Source organism: Danio rerio, chromosome 6 (assembly GCF_052040795.2).
Source record: "Danio rerio strain M-AB ecotype USA chromosome 6, GRCz13ab, whole genome shotgun sequence".
NCBI classification, from domain to species: domain Eukaryota; kingdom Metazoa; phylum Chordata; class Actinopteri; order Cypriniformes; family Danionidae; genus Danio; species Danio rerio.
Window position 1 is genome coordinate 12,189,721 of NC_141026.1, and position 15,679 is coordinate 12,205,399.

Here is a 15,679-nt window from a genome sequence, read left to right on the forward strand (position 1 = left end):
TAGCATGCACTGGAGCAGTCAGTCTTTGGAGCAGTTGCTAGGGTGCTGAAATTGGTTGCTAGAAAATGGCCATTACGTTTAAAGGTTTTCAGTGATTGACTGCTGGCTATACAGAGTTGGATGAGGGCAGACCTATTTTATTCAGTCATTGGGCCGGACTCTAGTCTGACAGTCTGATGCAGAGTTATGGGCTTACAAAGTTTGACCCAGTGTTAATTCAATGGGACTTTTGGGTGTTTTTCTGGGTCATTTTCAGAAAACCAAAAGTCAAATTACTTAGAAAAGATAAAGCAACCGGAGTCAGACCAGCTTTAGGGTTTGACCAAAGTTTGAAGGGTGTATCTTAAAAAGCTTTGGAGGAGACAGACTTTTAAAATAGTCTCAGAAGAAGATTAGGTGAGAGAACAGTATGTTGGCACCATAATTATTACATATATTTATGGATGCTGTATGCTTCATGTGATGTTGCCAGGATTGTAATGACCATCATAATATATAGCGAGTTAAAAAATAAACAAATAAATACAAAGTTTACTTAAATACTCAAACTTGGTATATTTATGGACATATATGTTATATATTTATAATAGTAGAAGACTACTTGCATAAAAGATTATGAATATCATGTATTGCTCTAAATCTCCTAAAAGTGAAATTACATTTAAATTCTTATTTTTATGATTAAAAGCTAATGTAACTTTAGTTGTGGTGGGAAAAACGAGGCAATAAATCAATATTATTCAATAAATGTACTTTTATTTAGCTTTATTATTAGATAGCTTTTCATAAAGATGTAGTAGACGTCATAGAGTTAAACAGATATTTCTCTCACTATTTACTCACCCTGAAGTGGTTGAAAATCTCAGTTTATTCTGTTAAACAGAAAGTAAGATATTTTGAAGAAAGCTGGAAACCACTATCCATTGACTGCCATAGTAGGAAAAACAAACATCATGAATGTAGATGATTACATGTTTTCACTTCAGAAAGTCTTCCTTGTGTTCAAGAAGAAGCTCAGATAGGTTTGAGACAGGTGAATGATGACAGAACTATCCATTTAAGAGGTGAGTTCACCCTGAAAAAAAGTACTTTTTTTTTACATTCAAGCGGTTATAAACGATGAATTTCTTTCACCAGTTTAACACATAAAAATATGATAAACGGTCGGAAAAGCAGCCATTGACGTCCAAAACTTTCTTCGAAATATCTTTTTTGTTTAAGATACAAATCAACATGATAAATGCTAAAAAAAAAACGCAAATGTCATATTTTCAGGCGCCATTTTATGTCGTAGAAATGTAAAATTATCCCGAGAATTCCTGAAGAGAGCACTTTGATGTTCTTTCTACGCAAATTCAGTTGAATGTCACGCAAAAGCAACCGAAAAATGAACCGCCCGAACAGGGACTTGAACCCTGGACCCTCAGATTAAAAGTCTGATGCTCTACCGACTGAGCTATCCGGGCTCTGAGAAGAGGCCGCTGCACTCACTTTTTTACAGCTCTCCGATTACAACACCCTGGAAAACGCGGGTTGAAACAGCAATAAAAGTATGAAAACGACACATATATTACACTAACACGACAGACGGGCTAACAAAAGACGGAGGCTGAACTACGAAAACAGCTAAAATATGAGCTGAACCGCAACTTTGGAGATGGGCTGGTTATTATTGGAGCAGCAAACACTGGCAGAACGTCAAATCATGAAGTGCAAATAACACGTTTACTTATTGGGCGTGTTTTTCATTTATTTCTTAATTTTCCTCAGATTCAGACCACTATAGTAATTTGCACTCTCGTTTTCGCTGAGCGTTTAAAACGAAATAATCTGCGCATGCGCGGTGCCATCTCGGTTTGTAAGACATTCTACATCCAAAACTAGACAACGTTGCCAACTTATTTTCAGTCATCCGATCTGAATAAAATATTCAACATGACAGACCGTATTTAATGCAAATACTCACCATGACAGACATTTAATGTGTAAGAAACCAGTCTTACACACAGGAGCAGCTTGAGGACAAAAGTGAAGCTCGAAAAGTTTAATAAAGTTATGCAAGTTTAACGTTATAAAAAAATAATAAAACGCTAAATGTATGATTTATCAAATTACATTAAATATATTTTTTAGAATGCCAGATACCTTAAAATCTTTAAAAACGATTGTTTGACGCAGTACCAAATATTACCACTAGATGACATCAGGCGCTATTGGTGACCATATATACAGTAGATAAATTATTCTTAAATCTAACTTGATTCGAGTTAGGCCTCTAACAAATGCATAAAAAACTGAAAGAAACCAGAATGTGTTACAATTGATGTTATACAAGCAATATCACACTCGTAGTACTGGTGGGATGCCTGCTTTGCGACCTCGTGCCTTTCAGTGTCCCACCAGTGACGATGTACAGCCAAATCGCACTGCTACGAGTGTGATATTGTGTTTAATAAACAGTCTGATGGCATAATTGTGTATATAAAAAAGAAAACCAAACCCTGAGGATCTCAAAACCCTTTTGCAAGAAGAACTACTTTCTTCCGCTCCCATATCTCTCACTCCCAGCATTTCTGTTGCAATCAGGAGATCCCAATAATATGGCATAAATAAAGCACTACAACATACAAAAGAGAGAGAGATCAAGTTAGAATATCACTTACCTGTTAAATAATGATTTGATCAGGTGTAGATATAAATGATGCCGTTTTCTTTTATGGCTTATTATGCGGTCTCTGTCACCAACATGTGGATGAACATCGTCAACCTTCTTTGCTCAAAGATAGGCTAATGGCCGCCGACGCGCTGTCTCAGAAATTAATATTTAAAATAGACACTATCTTTATAAATAAACTACATAGTTGCAATCTTAACAACTACATTCACGAATTAAAAAGCCTCAAAAGCAAATTATGATGTCCAACAGCAGCAAAGTCAAACAGAGTGCGTTCTCTACTTGTAGCTGTATGAGGGCAGAGTAATACACAAGGGTGAAGAGGCTGGACGGGTGCTGTTACTGGCAGTAAATTGCACTGCTATCAGCCAATCAGATTCAAGAACTAGACAGAACCGTTTAAAAAAAGTAGATGTCACATTGTATGAATGCATAGATATATACAATCAGTAAACAATGCAAAAGAAATATGACAACGACATGCTGCGCTGCCAGAAACTTGTATTATTGTCGGCTAGTGAAAGAGTCGTTCGGGGGATTCATTCACAAACGAAATCGCTCCCTCTTTCAGTATGAGAAGTGAAAGCAGGAGAGGAGGTGTGTTTCAGGACACGGATTAGATCAAATTTAACAGGGAGGGTGAATAGTACATTTCTGTACACACAAACACAAGCTTTTTGTCAGGAATGCCAGTGCGGTCACTGATCCATTAATGTAGAAAAGTGATGTAAAATTATAATTTTCATAATTTAAAAAAAAAATTGCATACTAACATCCAGGAAAACTCCCGATCATAGATATATGTGTACATGTGTATATCTCTGGCTTTGGTTGGCCACAGTCCTCCACTGTACCTTGGTCCCGCATTCATTTCAAAGGAGCACTACCCTGTACCAAGATGGCGGCGCTATTGACGCATTCCGTCCAATTTACAACAATAGGCCAGGCGACATCTAATGTATATATCTATGGTATGAATGTAATCGGTTGCCATGTAAAAATCCTGGTACTTTCAAAAATAAAAGATTCAGACATTCTCTCACATTTTTACAGTTAGTGTGATTTCAGATACTGCTTATAATAACCATATCACTGAGCGATCAATCAATCCATTGACTTAACACTACTTAAAACATTTTTTCTAGTCAATTTATTCATATTCTTCCCTTCATCATCATCAATAATCACTATTTATAAATGTATGTGGCTTTAATAAAAGTTATTTCACAAAAAAAAAATGGCAAGGAAAAGACAGACCACAAATATCTTGATTTAGACTAAAATATTTATTGATTTTTATAGAAATACTGTCCATATAAAAACGGATTATAAAACATCTTACAAAACGTCCAACCATGTGCATTTAAGAGTAACACGTTAAAAAAAAAGTGCAAATGTCAAATGCTTAGTGGACAACATGTAGAAAATATAAACTGTGAACACATTTACAGACTGTTGAAAATTTGTGTACAAAAAGTGAAAAAACAACAAAAAAAACACGTTAATCGGTGACCGTTTCAGCTAAAATGATTAAGCACAGCAAAATTACAGCAATTAAAAAAATAATTTATGAAAATGTAAAACAAAAGGATTAGACTGGCACTCGTGATCAGACCACTTCATTCATCGGGCAGATTTTCTGGCATTTGGAAGCACTGATGGTGAACCTGAGGAGGGAAAAATATGAATGAATAAAAAGTAAATAAATTATATAATTTAAAAAATGATGCAAAACCCAAAGGCCCAACATACAGTGTACAGACAGAGTTTATTTATTTATTTATTTTTTGTGCAGACGAACAGACATGCACACCTACAGTTGAAGTCAGAATTATTAGTCCTCTACTTACTTTATTCAATATTTCCCAAATGATGTTTAACAGAGCAAAGATTTAATCACAGTATTTAACTTAAATCAATATAACTTTTTTCTTCTGGAGAAAGTCTTATTTGTTTTATTGCAGAGAGAATACAAAAAGGTTTTTTTAAAAACTGTTTTAAGGCCCCTTAAGCAATATTTTCTTTCAATTGTTTGAAGACATCTTTACCAGGGTGCGTGCACATTTCAATAAGACAATGCAAAACCACATTCTGCACACATTACAAAGTCTTGGCTGCAGAGGAAGAGGATACAGGTAGTTGACTGGCCTGCCTGCAGTCCCGACCTGTGTCCAATAGAGAATGTGGTGCATTTTAAAGCGCAAAATGCAACAACAATGTCCCTGTACTGTTGCCCACCTTAAAACTTGTTTGCAGGAAGAATAGGACAAAATTGCACATGAAACGCTTCATCGTTGGTGTCTTCAGTCTATAAATGTCTAAGTGTTGTCAAAGGAATGGCAACATTACAAAGTGCTAAATGCTTTACTGTTCCAACTTTTAAAACCAAAATTGGTGCAAAACAACAACAAAAAAACAGGAGGAACACATTAAATAATTGTGGTATCGTCTGCAATGAAACGCAAGTAAAATCAGGAATCACTACTTTTTTATTTGCGTCTTTCATACGGTCACAACTTTTTCTGATTTGGGGTTGTAATTCTGACTTCAACTGTATGCATGACGAGACCAACCAGAACGTGACTGATCACACAAGCTGGTGAATTAAGTCTTTAAACTCCACTGTGATTGGAAACATGGAAATAAGGGCCAGAGCGTCACTCACCTAAAGGCCACACAGACCCCGGTGGCAAACAACTCAAATACAGCCAGGTTCTATTTTCTAGAAACCACTTCTGCTGAAAGCTCATGGTATCAGGGAGGCTATGCCTCCTGTTCGCTCTGGGGACTGGAAGATGGTAAGGCCACAAATGGCCAATTATTTAACGTTTTGGACACTTTCACATTCAATGTTAAAGGGGACCTATTATGCAAAAATCACTTTTATAAAGTGTTTAAACAGTTGTGGCAGCAGTGTGTGATTATAGCCAGCTTCTCATGATAAGAAAAAAAACCAATAATCAATTCAGTTATTTTTAACCACACTTGATAAAAAGAGTCTGCAAAAAACACTTTGATTACACGTACACAAGGAGAATGTCAATCAGAGGGGGAAAGCTCCGCCCATTAGTGACGATCTCTCCCTCATTAGCATAGACAGCTCTGAGTGAGAAACAGCAGTTTTGAATCTGCCGCTGTGCTGATGCATAGGCCTTTTTAGCTCTGCCCTCTTTTGAAAACACTGTCATTTGATCCCAGTTGTGCCATTTCTGTGACTGTCGCTTTAAAGGCTGATTTATACTTCTGCGTCAAACGCCAGCATATGCTGCGGCACTGACACATAGCCCTTCGCCGTGGCAATCGCCGTTACTGACGTGCACCTCCCAAAAAATGTAACTACATGTCGCAACGACGCGTAGCGTAAGCTCTGTGATTGGTCGGCTTGGTAGCGCTGACGAATCTGGGCGGGACCGAGAGCCGCGCGAATGGCGCGAGCGATTGTTTACAAGTGTGAAGTACCGTGAAGGAGCTCCGGATGGAAAGTTTTGTTTTGTGTTTACCTCATAGTTAAAGTTGTTGCACGTCCGCCGGTTCCTGCCTCAAAATGAGCGAGTTTGAGCCACTTGTACATCCCGGAAGTGTTCAGGAAAAGCAAAACAACAGCGAAGAAACTCGACACAGAGGAACATTTACACCTCACTGCCAACTAGCGTTTCGGAAGTGTTAATGCAGACCAACAGAGACAGCGCGCAGAAGTATAAATGCACAGCTACGGGCGTTGCATGCGCCGTGGGTTACGCCGGTCACCTGACGCAGAAGTATAAATCAGGCTTAAAGCCTAAGGGTGCTTTCACACTTGGTCCGAATGCCTGGTCCAAACCCTGGTCTAATAGTCACCCTTTGGCTGGTTTGTGTTTTTGAAAGCAAAGCGTCAAAATAGAGACATCGCGGTTATTCTGTTTTTACCGAATCTTTTGGTTTTAGTAGCAAAACCAAAATACAGAGAGCCACCTCATGTTCAGAACATAACTCGATGTCTGCAGAAGTCATTTTTGGTGGAAACAAGCGGACATTATCACTGTTTACACTTGCTCAGTCCCACTTGTCGCCAAGGTAGGACACACACACACGCACACACGCACACGAAACTATAATTTGTTGTACAGTAGGCAGTTCACTTCTGTTATTTGGTATGATTGCATTCATATCAGAAGTGAACCGGACCAGAGTTCGTACAAATCGTACACCCCACACTGTACTTTGACGTCAAATGAACTCTGATGCGGACTAAAAGTCCTAATGTGAAAGCACCCTTAAAGAGTCAGTTCAAAGAGTTCTATAACATCGTTTATGGGGTATTTTGAGCTGAACCTTCACATAAACACTCTAGGGACTCCAGAGACTTACTTTATCTTGAAAATGAGGCATAATAGGTCACCTTTAATACAATAACAAAACTAACCATCTTGTGCAATCAGTTACAGAAACAAGGTGTGTGCTGTAGGAAAATATCTGTAATCTACCATATGATATTTGATAACACAGCATCAAAAAAACAACTATCTTGAGATTTAAAAAGCAATGATATGCGATGAAGCTTTCTAAAATGGAGTAAGAATAGCCCAATAATTCATCATATGAATATAATTAAAGGCTGATTAGGTTATTTTTAAATGTAGATATGATTATTCAAGTAATATCACATAAGCAAGAGTATTGTTTTATGGAATATGAAATAAATTATTCACAGACACAACTAACACTGCACAGGTTCAATTTTAGTCTTTTTCTTTTCTTCTGAACTCGAGTTTCAAAATGAAAACATGCCTAATGGAAACGGCTTGATGATAAATCCCCCATATAAATCAATGTTGTTTTTGTGTGCTTTTTCAAACAACTCAAAAAGAAAAATTGAGCAAAACTGCGATTGAGTTGCAATCTGAAAGTTCGGATTCCCCTTATCATGCTACATTAACAATGTTATTCAATATATCAAGTTTGTACAGTTTGTTAAATACATTCTGCATACGGGGAAGCAGATAAACCCAAATATTAATGCAGTGCTCTTTTTTTAAACATCAAGCGGCTGTGAAACATTCACAAACCCACAGCTACCATGGCTCATTTTAGAACTCGCACTAATATAAGAGCAGGAGATCCTTTTATACAACAAAATATTGTATTATATCTCAAGGCTGATCTTCAGTTATCTATAAGAGGACAGTAGAAAAAAAAACTTCCATTTCGAATAAATTAAATTTCAGTTAAGGAATCAATATTACAGACTAGAGGTCTGCATTCCCGCGGCTGTCCCGCAGGCGCCGCGGGACTCGACAAGATAGAGCCTTCCCAGATAGCAAAATACACTCGGGCCAGTTGCGGCTAGATTCTCGCCTGCCGGAGACTTACCACTCGGCCCGACTCCGGCTGCCGGAATCAGCCCGGATGCTTGTGGACTCACTGCCCGGTTCCGCGCCCGGAGCTGGCGCGACTCAGTATTTATATACCTTTATATAAAACCTTTTGGCATTACATTGGTACTTGATACATGGTATTACAACCCTTTGAGTTGATATAACAGCAAACACCTGTGTGTCTGCTTGGTGCTTGTGTGTGCGTGTTAGTGCGCGCGCGTATGAGAGAGAGAGAGAGCTTTGTGTGTGTGTGTGTGTGTGTGTGTGTGTGTGTGTGTGTGTGTGTGTGTGTGTGTGTGTGTGTGTGTGTTTATACAGACAGCTTGGTGGTCTGGAATGTATAGCTGGGTGATTTTTGGTTTTGTTCTCCCCCGCTCTTTAGCGGGATCGGGCGCGGTGGGCAGAAAACGGGGCGGGTCGGGCAGCAGGACAACAATTCTTAATATAAACGGGAGCGGTCGGGTTCGGTCTAAAACCTGGCGGGTGCGGGCGGGAACGGGATTCAAAATTTAGTCCCGCGCAGATCTCTATTACAGACATTTCCTGAAAAATATAGAGCCTCTAAGCATAACAGACAGAATTAGCGCTTATAAAACACTAGCTTAACCCTTGTGTGCTGTTGGGGATGTTTTAATCCACTCTGGGGTGATTTTGAGGCCTAATATGCCCACAACTCTCTCTGCGTTTCAGCAAATGGAATGACTTTTTGTTGACAAATCTTATTTTGACACGCATTTTGGGAAAATGCTTTGAAATTGTCAAAGATTCAACCCATTCTCTGCAAATTGTAAAAATAAAAAGTAAAAATGTAATCATAATGGAAGTCAAGGACAGCCACGGACATAAGGAAAGGGTAGTAAATTTGAGCAGTACACAAGGGTTAAGATCAGTTTTCCTCTGTCCTCATCCTACCTGGACAAGCGGCTCCCAGGCGCTGCTGGACAGTTTCCAGATGCTGGATATACTCTGTAAGAGAACGTTCCTGATCTTGGGTTGAGCTGAAGGAGCGTTCAGCTGCTCCAAGCACAGGACTTGTGTACATTCTTGATGGATGACAGAGAAAAAAAGTAACATAAAGCTATTAAAACACACGCTTACCATTGCAACTGAACTATTACTATAGTGAATATAAGCATCTGTGTATTAAAAGACATTTTACCTATGATTAAGCCTGAAGGGGGATTTGATTGGTGGCACAACAGATGAGACCACTCCCCTCTGAGTGAAGGCGTGGTCACGGGTGGGCGGAGAGTTGAAGGCAACTCCACCCTGCTGTGGTCTCAGCACTTCAGTCCTCAGAGCAGGAGCTAAAGGGAGAAGCAACAGCAGCACATTCATGATTAAGAGTTCACTCTCAAAGCGAAATGTCAAATTCCCTGACTTTCAGAGAAAACAGTTGAATTTTCATAATGTATAATAAGAAAAACTGGCACCTTTTGTTTTTGTGATTCTGTGAATGCTAAATTTGAAGAAAATTAAGAGCTTGTGTTTTTTTATTTATGCAGATTTCCCCAAAATTTGGGCCACACTGTAAAAAATATGAATAAAAAAAGCATTTTCTGTGTGCGATTCATGCGTTTTTGCCATTTATTTATGCTTTTGAATATGCTTTTGAATTGTTGGACCTTAATCTCTTCTCTATCTACTTTTGATGTTAAAAAGTTTGAAAAGGTGCCTTTTATTGGCATTTTAAAAAGCTTGAAGTGATATTTTGTCCCGTTTGTCATTGCAAAATATGGTACAAAAACCTGGTAATAAACTGCCAGTACTTTTTATTATTTAACAGACCTACATCTCTATACATTATTTCTGAAGCTATGTATCGTTTCAAACTACTATAATATCAATATTTAAAAAAAAAAAGAAAGAAAATCAATATCAACATCAATAGTCGACAGTGCAAGAGATCAAGGTCAAAATGCTATTCAAAACTGTAAATAAATCAAAAAAATATAAAAAGAAATTATGAAATCCAGAAAGTACCCAGCAAACAATTGTTTAATAGACGTCTAATAGACATCTATACGTAGACAGCATGGCTAAAACAAGGCTAAACTTGGGCTGTCAGTGAAAATCCAATAGACATCTAAGAATAGCCCAAAACTAGACTAGTGGTCAAATAGACAGACTTTATATGTGTAGTCCTTTATTTCGGTTTATTTGATGATTAGTCTAGTTTTAGCCTATTCTTAGACATCTACTAGATTTTCAACGACAGCCCTAAATATAGCCTTGTTTTAGCCAAGCTGTCTATGTTTAGATGTCTATTACACATCTTTTTAAAAACAAACCCTTGCTGGGTACTGTTAAAGTGTTCAAGGTCAGGTTACACCATCTGCATTGTTTTACATTAAATAACATTATATTTGCATATAGAAAGTGCTTATTTGGTGTGCAGTTACCTCAAGTTGTCATAGATAACTGAAACGAATGGCTCTTGAGGTTAAAAAAATAATAATAAAGAACTAAGATGTGTCATTTTCTGTATAAGCTCAAAGCAAAACAACACAGGAAATGCTTTAATCAAACTTTGAGAAAAGTCACAGAAATATCTGTAATTTGGGGCTGCAAAAATCCCCACAAAATCTAGGAGGGACTGGTTAAGCACTGAGTTAACGAGGAATAATAAAAGGACTAACAAATCAAATCTACTTAAAATATTTGAGTTCAACTGCTAAATAAGCGTTTTACCTGCACTTGACCCTGTTCCATGCACAGTAACTGTAGCAGTGCCTGCTGAGATCTTCCTTGTAGCTCTTTGCCATTTCCTGTTCAGGAACTTCAGTCTAGAAATGGAGAAAATAAGCAATAACAGCAATAAGTAAAGAATAAAAAAAAAACATAACAGATGTTGAAGTCATTCTAAGATTATAGCTTTTATATCTCTTTTGGCAAAACACTTTATTCAATTGGAAACTATAGTTCTCCCCATCTTTTAAACAAAGAACAAATGATGTGTTAGAGTTTGTGTTTAAAAAAAGACTCAATTTGAAAGACTCCAGGTCGAAGTTCACTAGTAAGTAGAGTCCATTTAGAAATCATCTTCAAAACGTTTCATCTACAAAAAGCATTTACAAAAATGTTTAAATGCACAAGGTCAATTTAATACAACTATAGATGTTCTCTGGGATTAGCTGGAATTGTTCACTTTTCTTTTCTTCCTTTCATCTGTACTTCTTTCATGTACACAATGGTACGTTATGGTGAAATGTGCTCTGAAAGATTTTATTTACAGATTGTTTAATGACAGATATTTAATTTAAAATATATTTAAAAGTTTTTTTTTGTGCAGTTGGAAAAAGGAGAAAATGAGTTATTCTCACACAAATATTGAGTTTTTTTTTGTGATGGCAGCTTAAAGATTCCTCTCATGTGGAGAACGAAATCACACGCATTGCTCAGGCGTGAGTTTTTCCCAGACTTGAATCGAGTGTAAAAAATCTTGATGGTTCTGTGGGTCTAGTCTATGAAATCTGATGTTTATTTTGTATTCTATGGGATTCAAGTCAGGGGATTGGCTGGGCCATTCCATAGCTTGATTTTCTTTCACTCAAACCATTTGAGAATTTCCTTGGCTGTGTTTTGGATTATTGTCTTGCTGAAATGTCCACCCTGATTTCGTTATCATCCTGATGATGTTGGACAGAAGCAGCTAATATTCATTTACAATGACGAAGGGCATAGGGTTTGGTGAATAACTACTGGCTTTTTAGCTGCTGTCTGGGCTTTCTTTCCTTTCTACACCACCCTTTATTCATGTGTTCAATACTTTTCACCCCGTGTCATTTCATTGTATTACTCATTACTTAATTTGTAAACTAATTAGTTTTGTTTTATTTGCTTTTATGAATTTCTTTGGTTGTTATCAACATTGTGAAAATTTAGTCAACAGCACCTTTAGAAATGTTTTCTGAGAAAAATGGTGACATGTTTAATACTTATTTCCCCCACTTTACTTCCAATTTACCGAAAGCACAAGTTACAAGCAAACCTTTTTCAAACGCCATAATAATCCTGTCAGACACCATATGTAGCATTCACAGTGTTATGTTTCTTTACCTCGAGACAGCAATGACGACTCTGACAGCAGTTCTGAAGCGGTTTAGAGGTCTGGAGGTGCGTGATTGGCTTAATGTGGGCAATGCACCCATTCGGGCAATCAGTGCAAGAGTGGCCTGCTCACATTCTTGAAATCCTCCTAGCAGCAGCAGAAGATAACGCTTCTGATACACCAGAGACTTCCTGTAACTTTCTGCTCGCAGATACCTCTCGTAGAGCCGCTGCACCTACAAGAACACATTCAGAAAACAAGCACAGCTCTTAAGGTATTCCAAAATCATATTAAATGAAAAATGGTCAGCTTGAAAAAAGCTTGTAATAGGTTTCGTTTTCATTGATCTGATGACAATTGCTCAGCAGCGATGCATTCTCTTGTGATATTGATAGCAACCATTTGGATTTCTTTGCGATCCTTCCTGCTTATTATATGGACCAAACCATTGTTAAACTCATTTTGAGCAAGAAAGCAACTGAATGAAAGAGAGGGGTCTGGATGCAGATCTGGTGAAGTGCAATCTGAGCTGCATCCAATGCTTTTTAATGCGCTCACCTAACCCCACCCATCACAGTGACGTCACTCACTCCATTGAGTGCATTGTGTCCGACACTGCATCACTGAGTGATGCAATCTCAGCTTGCATCATAAAGGCTGCATCCAGATACTATTGGAATGAAAACAATGTGGAAGGCAACTATAATATTTATTGTATTCTATGTATATTTGATGATTACAATGTTCAGTGTGTAGAATAATCAGCTGCTAAATCCAAATCTGCTTTTCCCGCAAATCTCATAAAATCTCAATTTGTCAGTGTTTTGTTTGTTTGTTTTGTTTTTTAAAATAGCGTTAACTTTAGGTTTCAGAATACTTGCTAGGGCTGCACGATTCTGGCTAAAATAAGTATCATGAATTGTTTTGCTTAAAATAAAGATCACGATTCTGTAGATGTAAAATAAAAACATGAGGTTAACATGAGTAGCCTATCATTATTTCTGAAACATAAGATCAAATAACAATAATAATATTAGGCCAATGTGTAGGTAGAGATGCTGAATTAAGATCGTGAAGGAGGCCGAATCGAGATCGCGATCTTTTTTAGATTATTCATGCAGCCCTAATACATGCAAATATACATAAATGAGTACACCCTGTTTTGAAAAAGAATATTTGTATCCATTTCTCAGTGAATATAGATCATATGTTTTGGTGCATTTGAACAAAATTTATTAAACAGAAATATTTATTAAAATAATATTTTAGTCACCAAAGATATTTAGAAATAGAAAGATAATACATTTAAATTCATTCAAAATATTGGAAAGAAACTACAAACTACCAAATTTCAACTAAGTTATATTCAGAGTCAGTGGTTGAAGTTTATTTTTGCAAAAATACCTCAGCATTATAGCCCCAGCCTTGTGCTGTGTACCTGTCATTTTTCTGACGAGTGCTTCACATTTACATTTACATTACATTTAGCTGACGCTTTTATCCAAAACGACTTACAAATGAGGAAACTACATGCTTACAACGGGGGATTTATTGGCCATGTGTTAAAGGAAGGATCAGAAAAGACTATTGATGTTTGGGACTTTGTCAGAGCTTAACAGGAACTTTACTGTACACAGTTCATGGACAAGTTTCTTCCTCCATTTTACAAGTATAAAGTAAGTGTGATTAAAATAGTTGCCTCCTTATTTTCTCTTGTTTGTAAATTATATATTTAATTGTGTTTTGTTACTTGTAAAAGCTTGTACTGTATCTGGTTAACTCTTTATATTCTCAAATTGCATCTAAAACCATGTTGAAAACTTTGTTTACAGATTTAAATGCGTTTGTGCATAATAAGGGCTCTTTAAATTACAACATAACGCTTTGTTCAAATATTTAAGAATTGGAATATTATATTCATTCATTTTCCTTTCGGCTCAGTCCCTTCATTAATCTAAAAAATCCTATTTAATCACAGTATAATTACAATGCGTTTCAATATTTGTAGAAAAGCAGGAAAAAAAATGATACATGCATAAATAATTGGGCCTCTGGTGTCGCATGATAAAGTGGTGCATTTTAAAGAAGTCACAAAAAATGCACTTATGTCCTTAAATATTGTGTGTGAAAGGGCTAAAAGCAGGTCTAAACAAGGCCTTTGAGCCTTACCTTGCTGTTTGAGAGGTCATTAATGGGTCTGTTTTCATTGCTAGCTGTAGCTTTTGACAGTTCCGCCTCTGCCTTTCGTAATGCAGACTGAAGAGTTGCTTTTTCCTTCTGCCAGGCCAGTTTCTCTGACACCATGCACTCCTCTGTAACTGCAGATGACTTCACCTGATGAGCAGATGAACAGACATACAAATAAACTCAGACTTTATATTGAAATAGGTCATTTTCCAATTTATTTTTAACATTTAATTATGATCATAATTATCCGGAGGTCGACTCATTGTTTCTGAATGTATTATTTAAATGCATTAAAATCTTTTTTTTTTTTTATAAAGGTAAAAAAACATTTTCACCTGCTCCATGCGCTTGAGACTTTGCAGGTCTCTCTCCAGACAGGATATAGTGTGTTTGAGGGAGATCTTCTCCTCACTCAGAGCAGCAAGACATTCTGAAAACTCTGAATTCTCCTTCATCAGACGCTCAATTAGAGATGGAGTGGAGGAGTCCTATAGAACACAGGTCATTTAAATCATCTGACCAGATACATTGCAGCATTTAGCATGTCAAACAACATATAGGAATATGTTGCATACAAAAAATAAAAAAATTAATAAATTCATAAATAAAATATAATGCAATAACTACTTTAATAATTTCCTCTGCCTGTCCTTCCAGTCTGACATTAACGTTTGTAAACTGCCAAAGCATATTTATCAATGGTGAGGTAAAATAATAATAATAATAATAAAGTTGCTGAAAGTGAAAAGGTGATTTAAATCAGGATTGCAGAATGTTACCTGTGAGATGTTTGTGTGTTTATTCAGGGCATTGGAGTGCGTCTCTCTCTGCAAGCGTTCTGAAGTAAGCCGCTTCTCCTCCCTCTCCAGGTCAGTCAGCGTCTGCTGCAGCTGCTTTAACCTCTGCTGATCCTTCTGATGCAACAATTCCAACTCCAGCTGCAGGAAATTATTTACAGTCAACAGGTATTATTTATTGAACATGCGTGCCCACAATTTTTTATTTTTTATTTTTTTTTGGAGTTTAAAAACAAGCACATAAGTGTATGCAAGTGTTGTGAATTTGGTGAAAAGTTTCATGAAAAATTCAAATGACTGTATACATATGAATAACACACACCAATATCAGTGAATGAGACCCAATGTTTTAAAACCCTGCTCATGTACAGTACTGTGCAACAGTCCTAAGCACTATACCAGCTTTGCTGGCCTAAGACATTGGTAAAATATATAATTGTCCAGACATTTTGTGAAATATCGTGCTGTGTAACATCAGGCTTATTTTAGCACTCTCCAAGGTTGTTCTTAAGAGTTTAGAACAGTGGTCACCAAACTGGTTCCTGGAGGGCCGGTGCCCTACAGATTTTAGCTCCAACCCTAATCAAACACACCTGAACAAGCTAATCAAGGTCTT

At 37.1% G+C, this 15,679-nt stretch overlaps 1 protein-coding gene and 1 non-coding gene across 5 annotated transcripts in view; both read right to left on the minus strand.

Annotated features, from left to right (window-relative positions):
• Positions 1 to 1,393: 1,393 nt before the first annotated feature.
• Positions 1,394 to 1,466, minus strand: trnak-uuu (transfer RNA lysine (anticodon UUU)). The gene has a single exon. It is a non-coding gene; the product is annotated as a tRNA-Lys (tRNA).
• A 2,475-nt stretch (positions 1,467 to 3,941) lies between these two features.
• pcnt (pericentrin) overlaps positions 3,942 to 15,679 on the minus strand; it is a 102,044-nt gene continuing 90,306 nt past the window's right edge. For 2 of the 4 annotated variants that reach the window (XM_087255040.1, XM_087255039.1), the window contains 9 exons: positions 15,046 to 15,204; positions 14,602 to 14,754; positions 14,249 to 14,413; positions 12,088 to 12,314; positions 10,720 to 10,814; positions 9,188 to 9,335; positions 8,941 to 9,071; positions 5,340 to 5,462; positions 3,942 to 4,341 (listed from right to left, as the gene is read on the minus strand). In XM_087255040.1, the coding sequence (XP_087111166.1) occupies positions 4,298 to 4,341; positions 5,340 to 5,462; positions 8,941 to 9,071; positions 9,188 to 9,335; positions 10,720 to 10,814; positions 12,088 to 12,314; positions 14,249 to 14,413; positions 14,602 to 14,754; positions 15,046 to 15,204 (1,245 nt within the window). In that variant the 3' untranslated portion in view covers positions 3,942 to 4,297. 4 annotated transcript variants of the gene reach the window in all.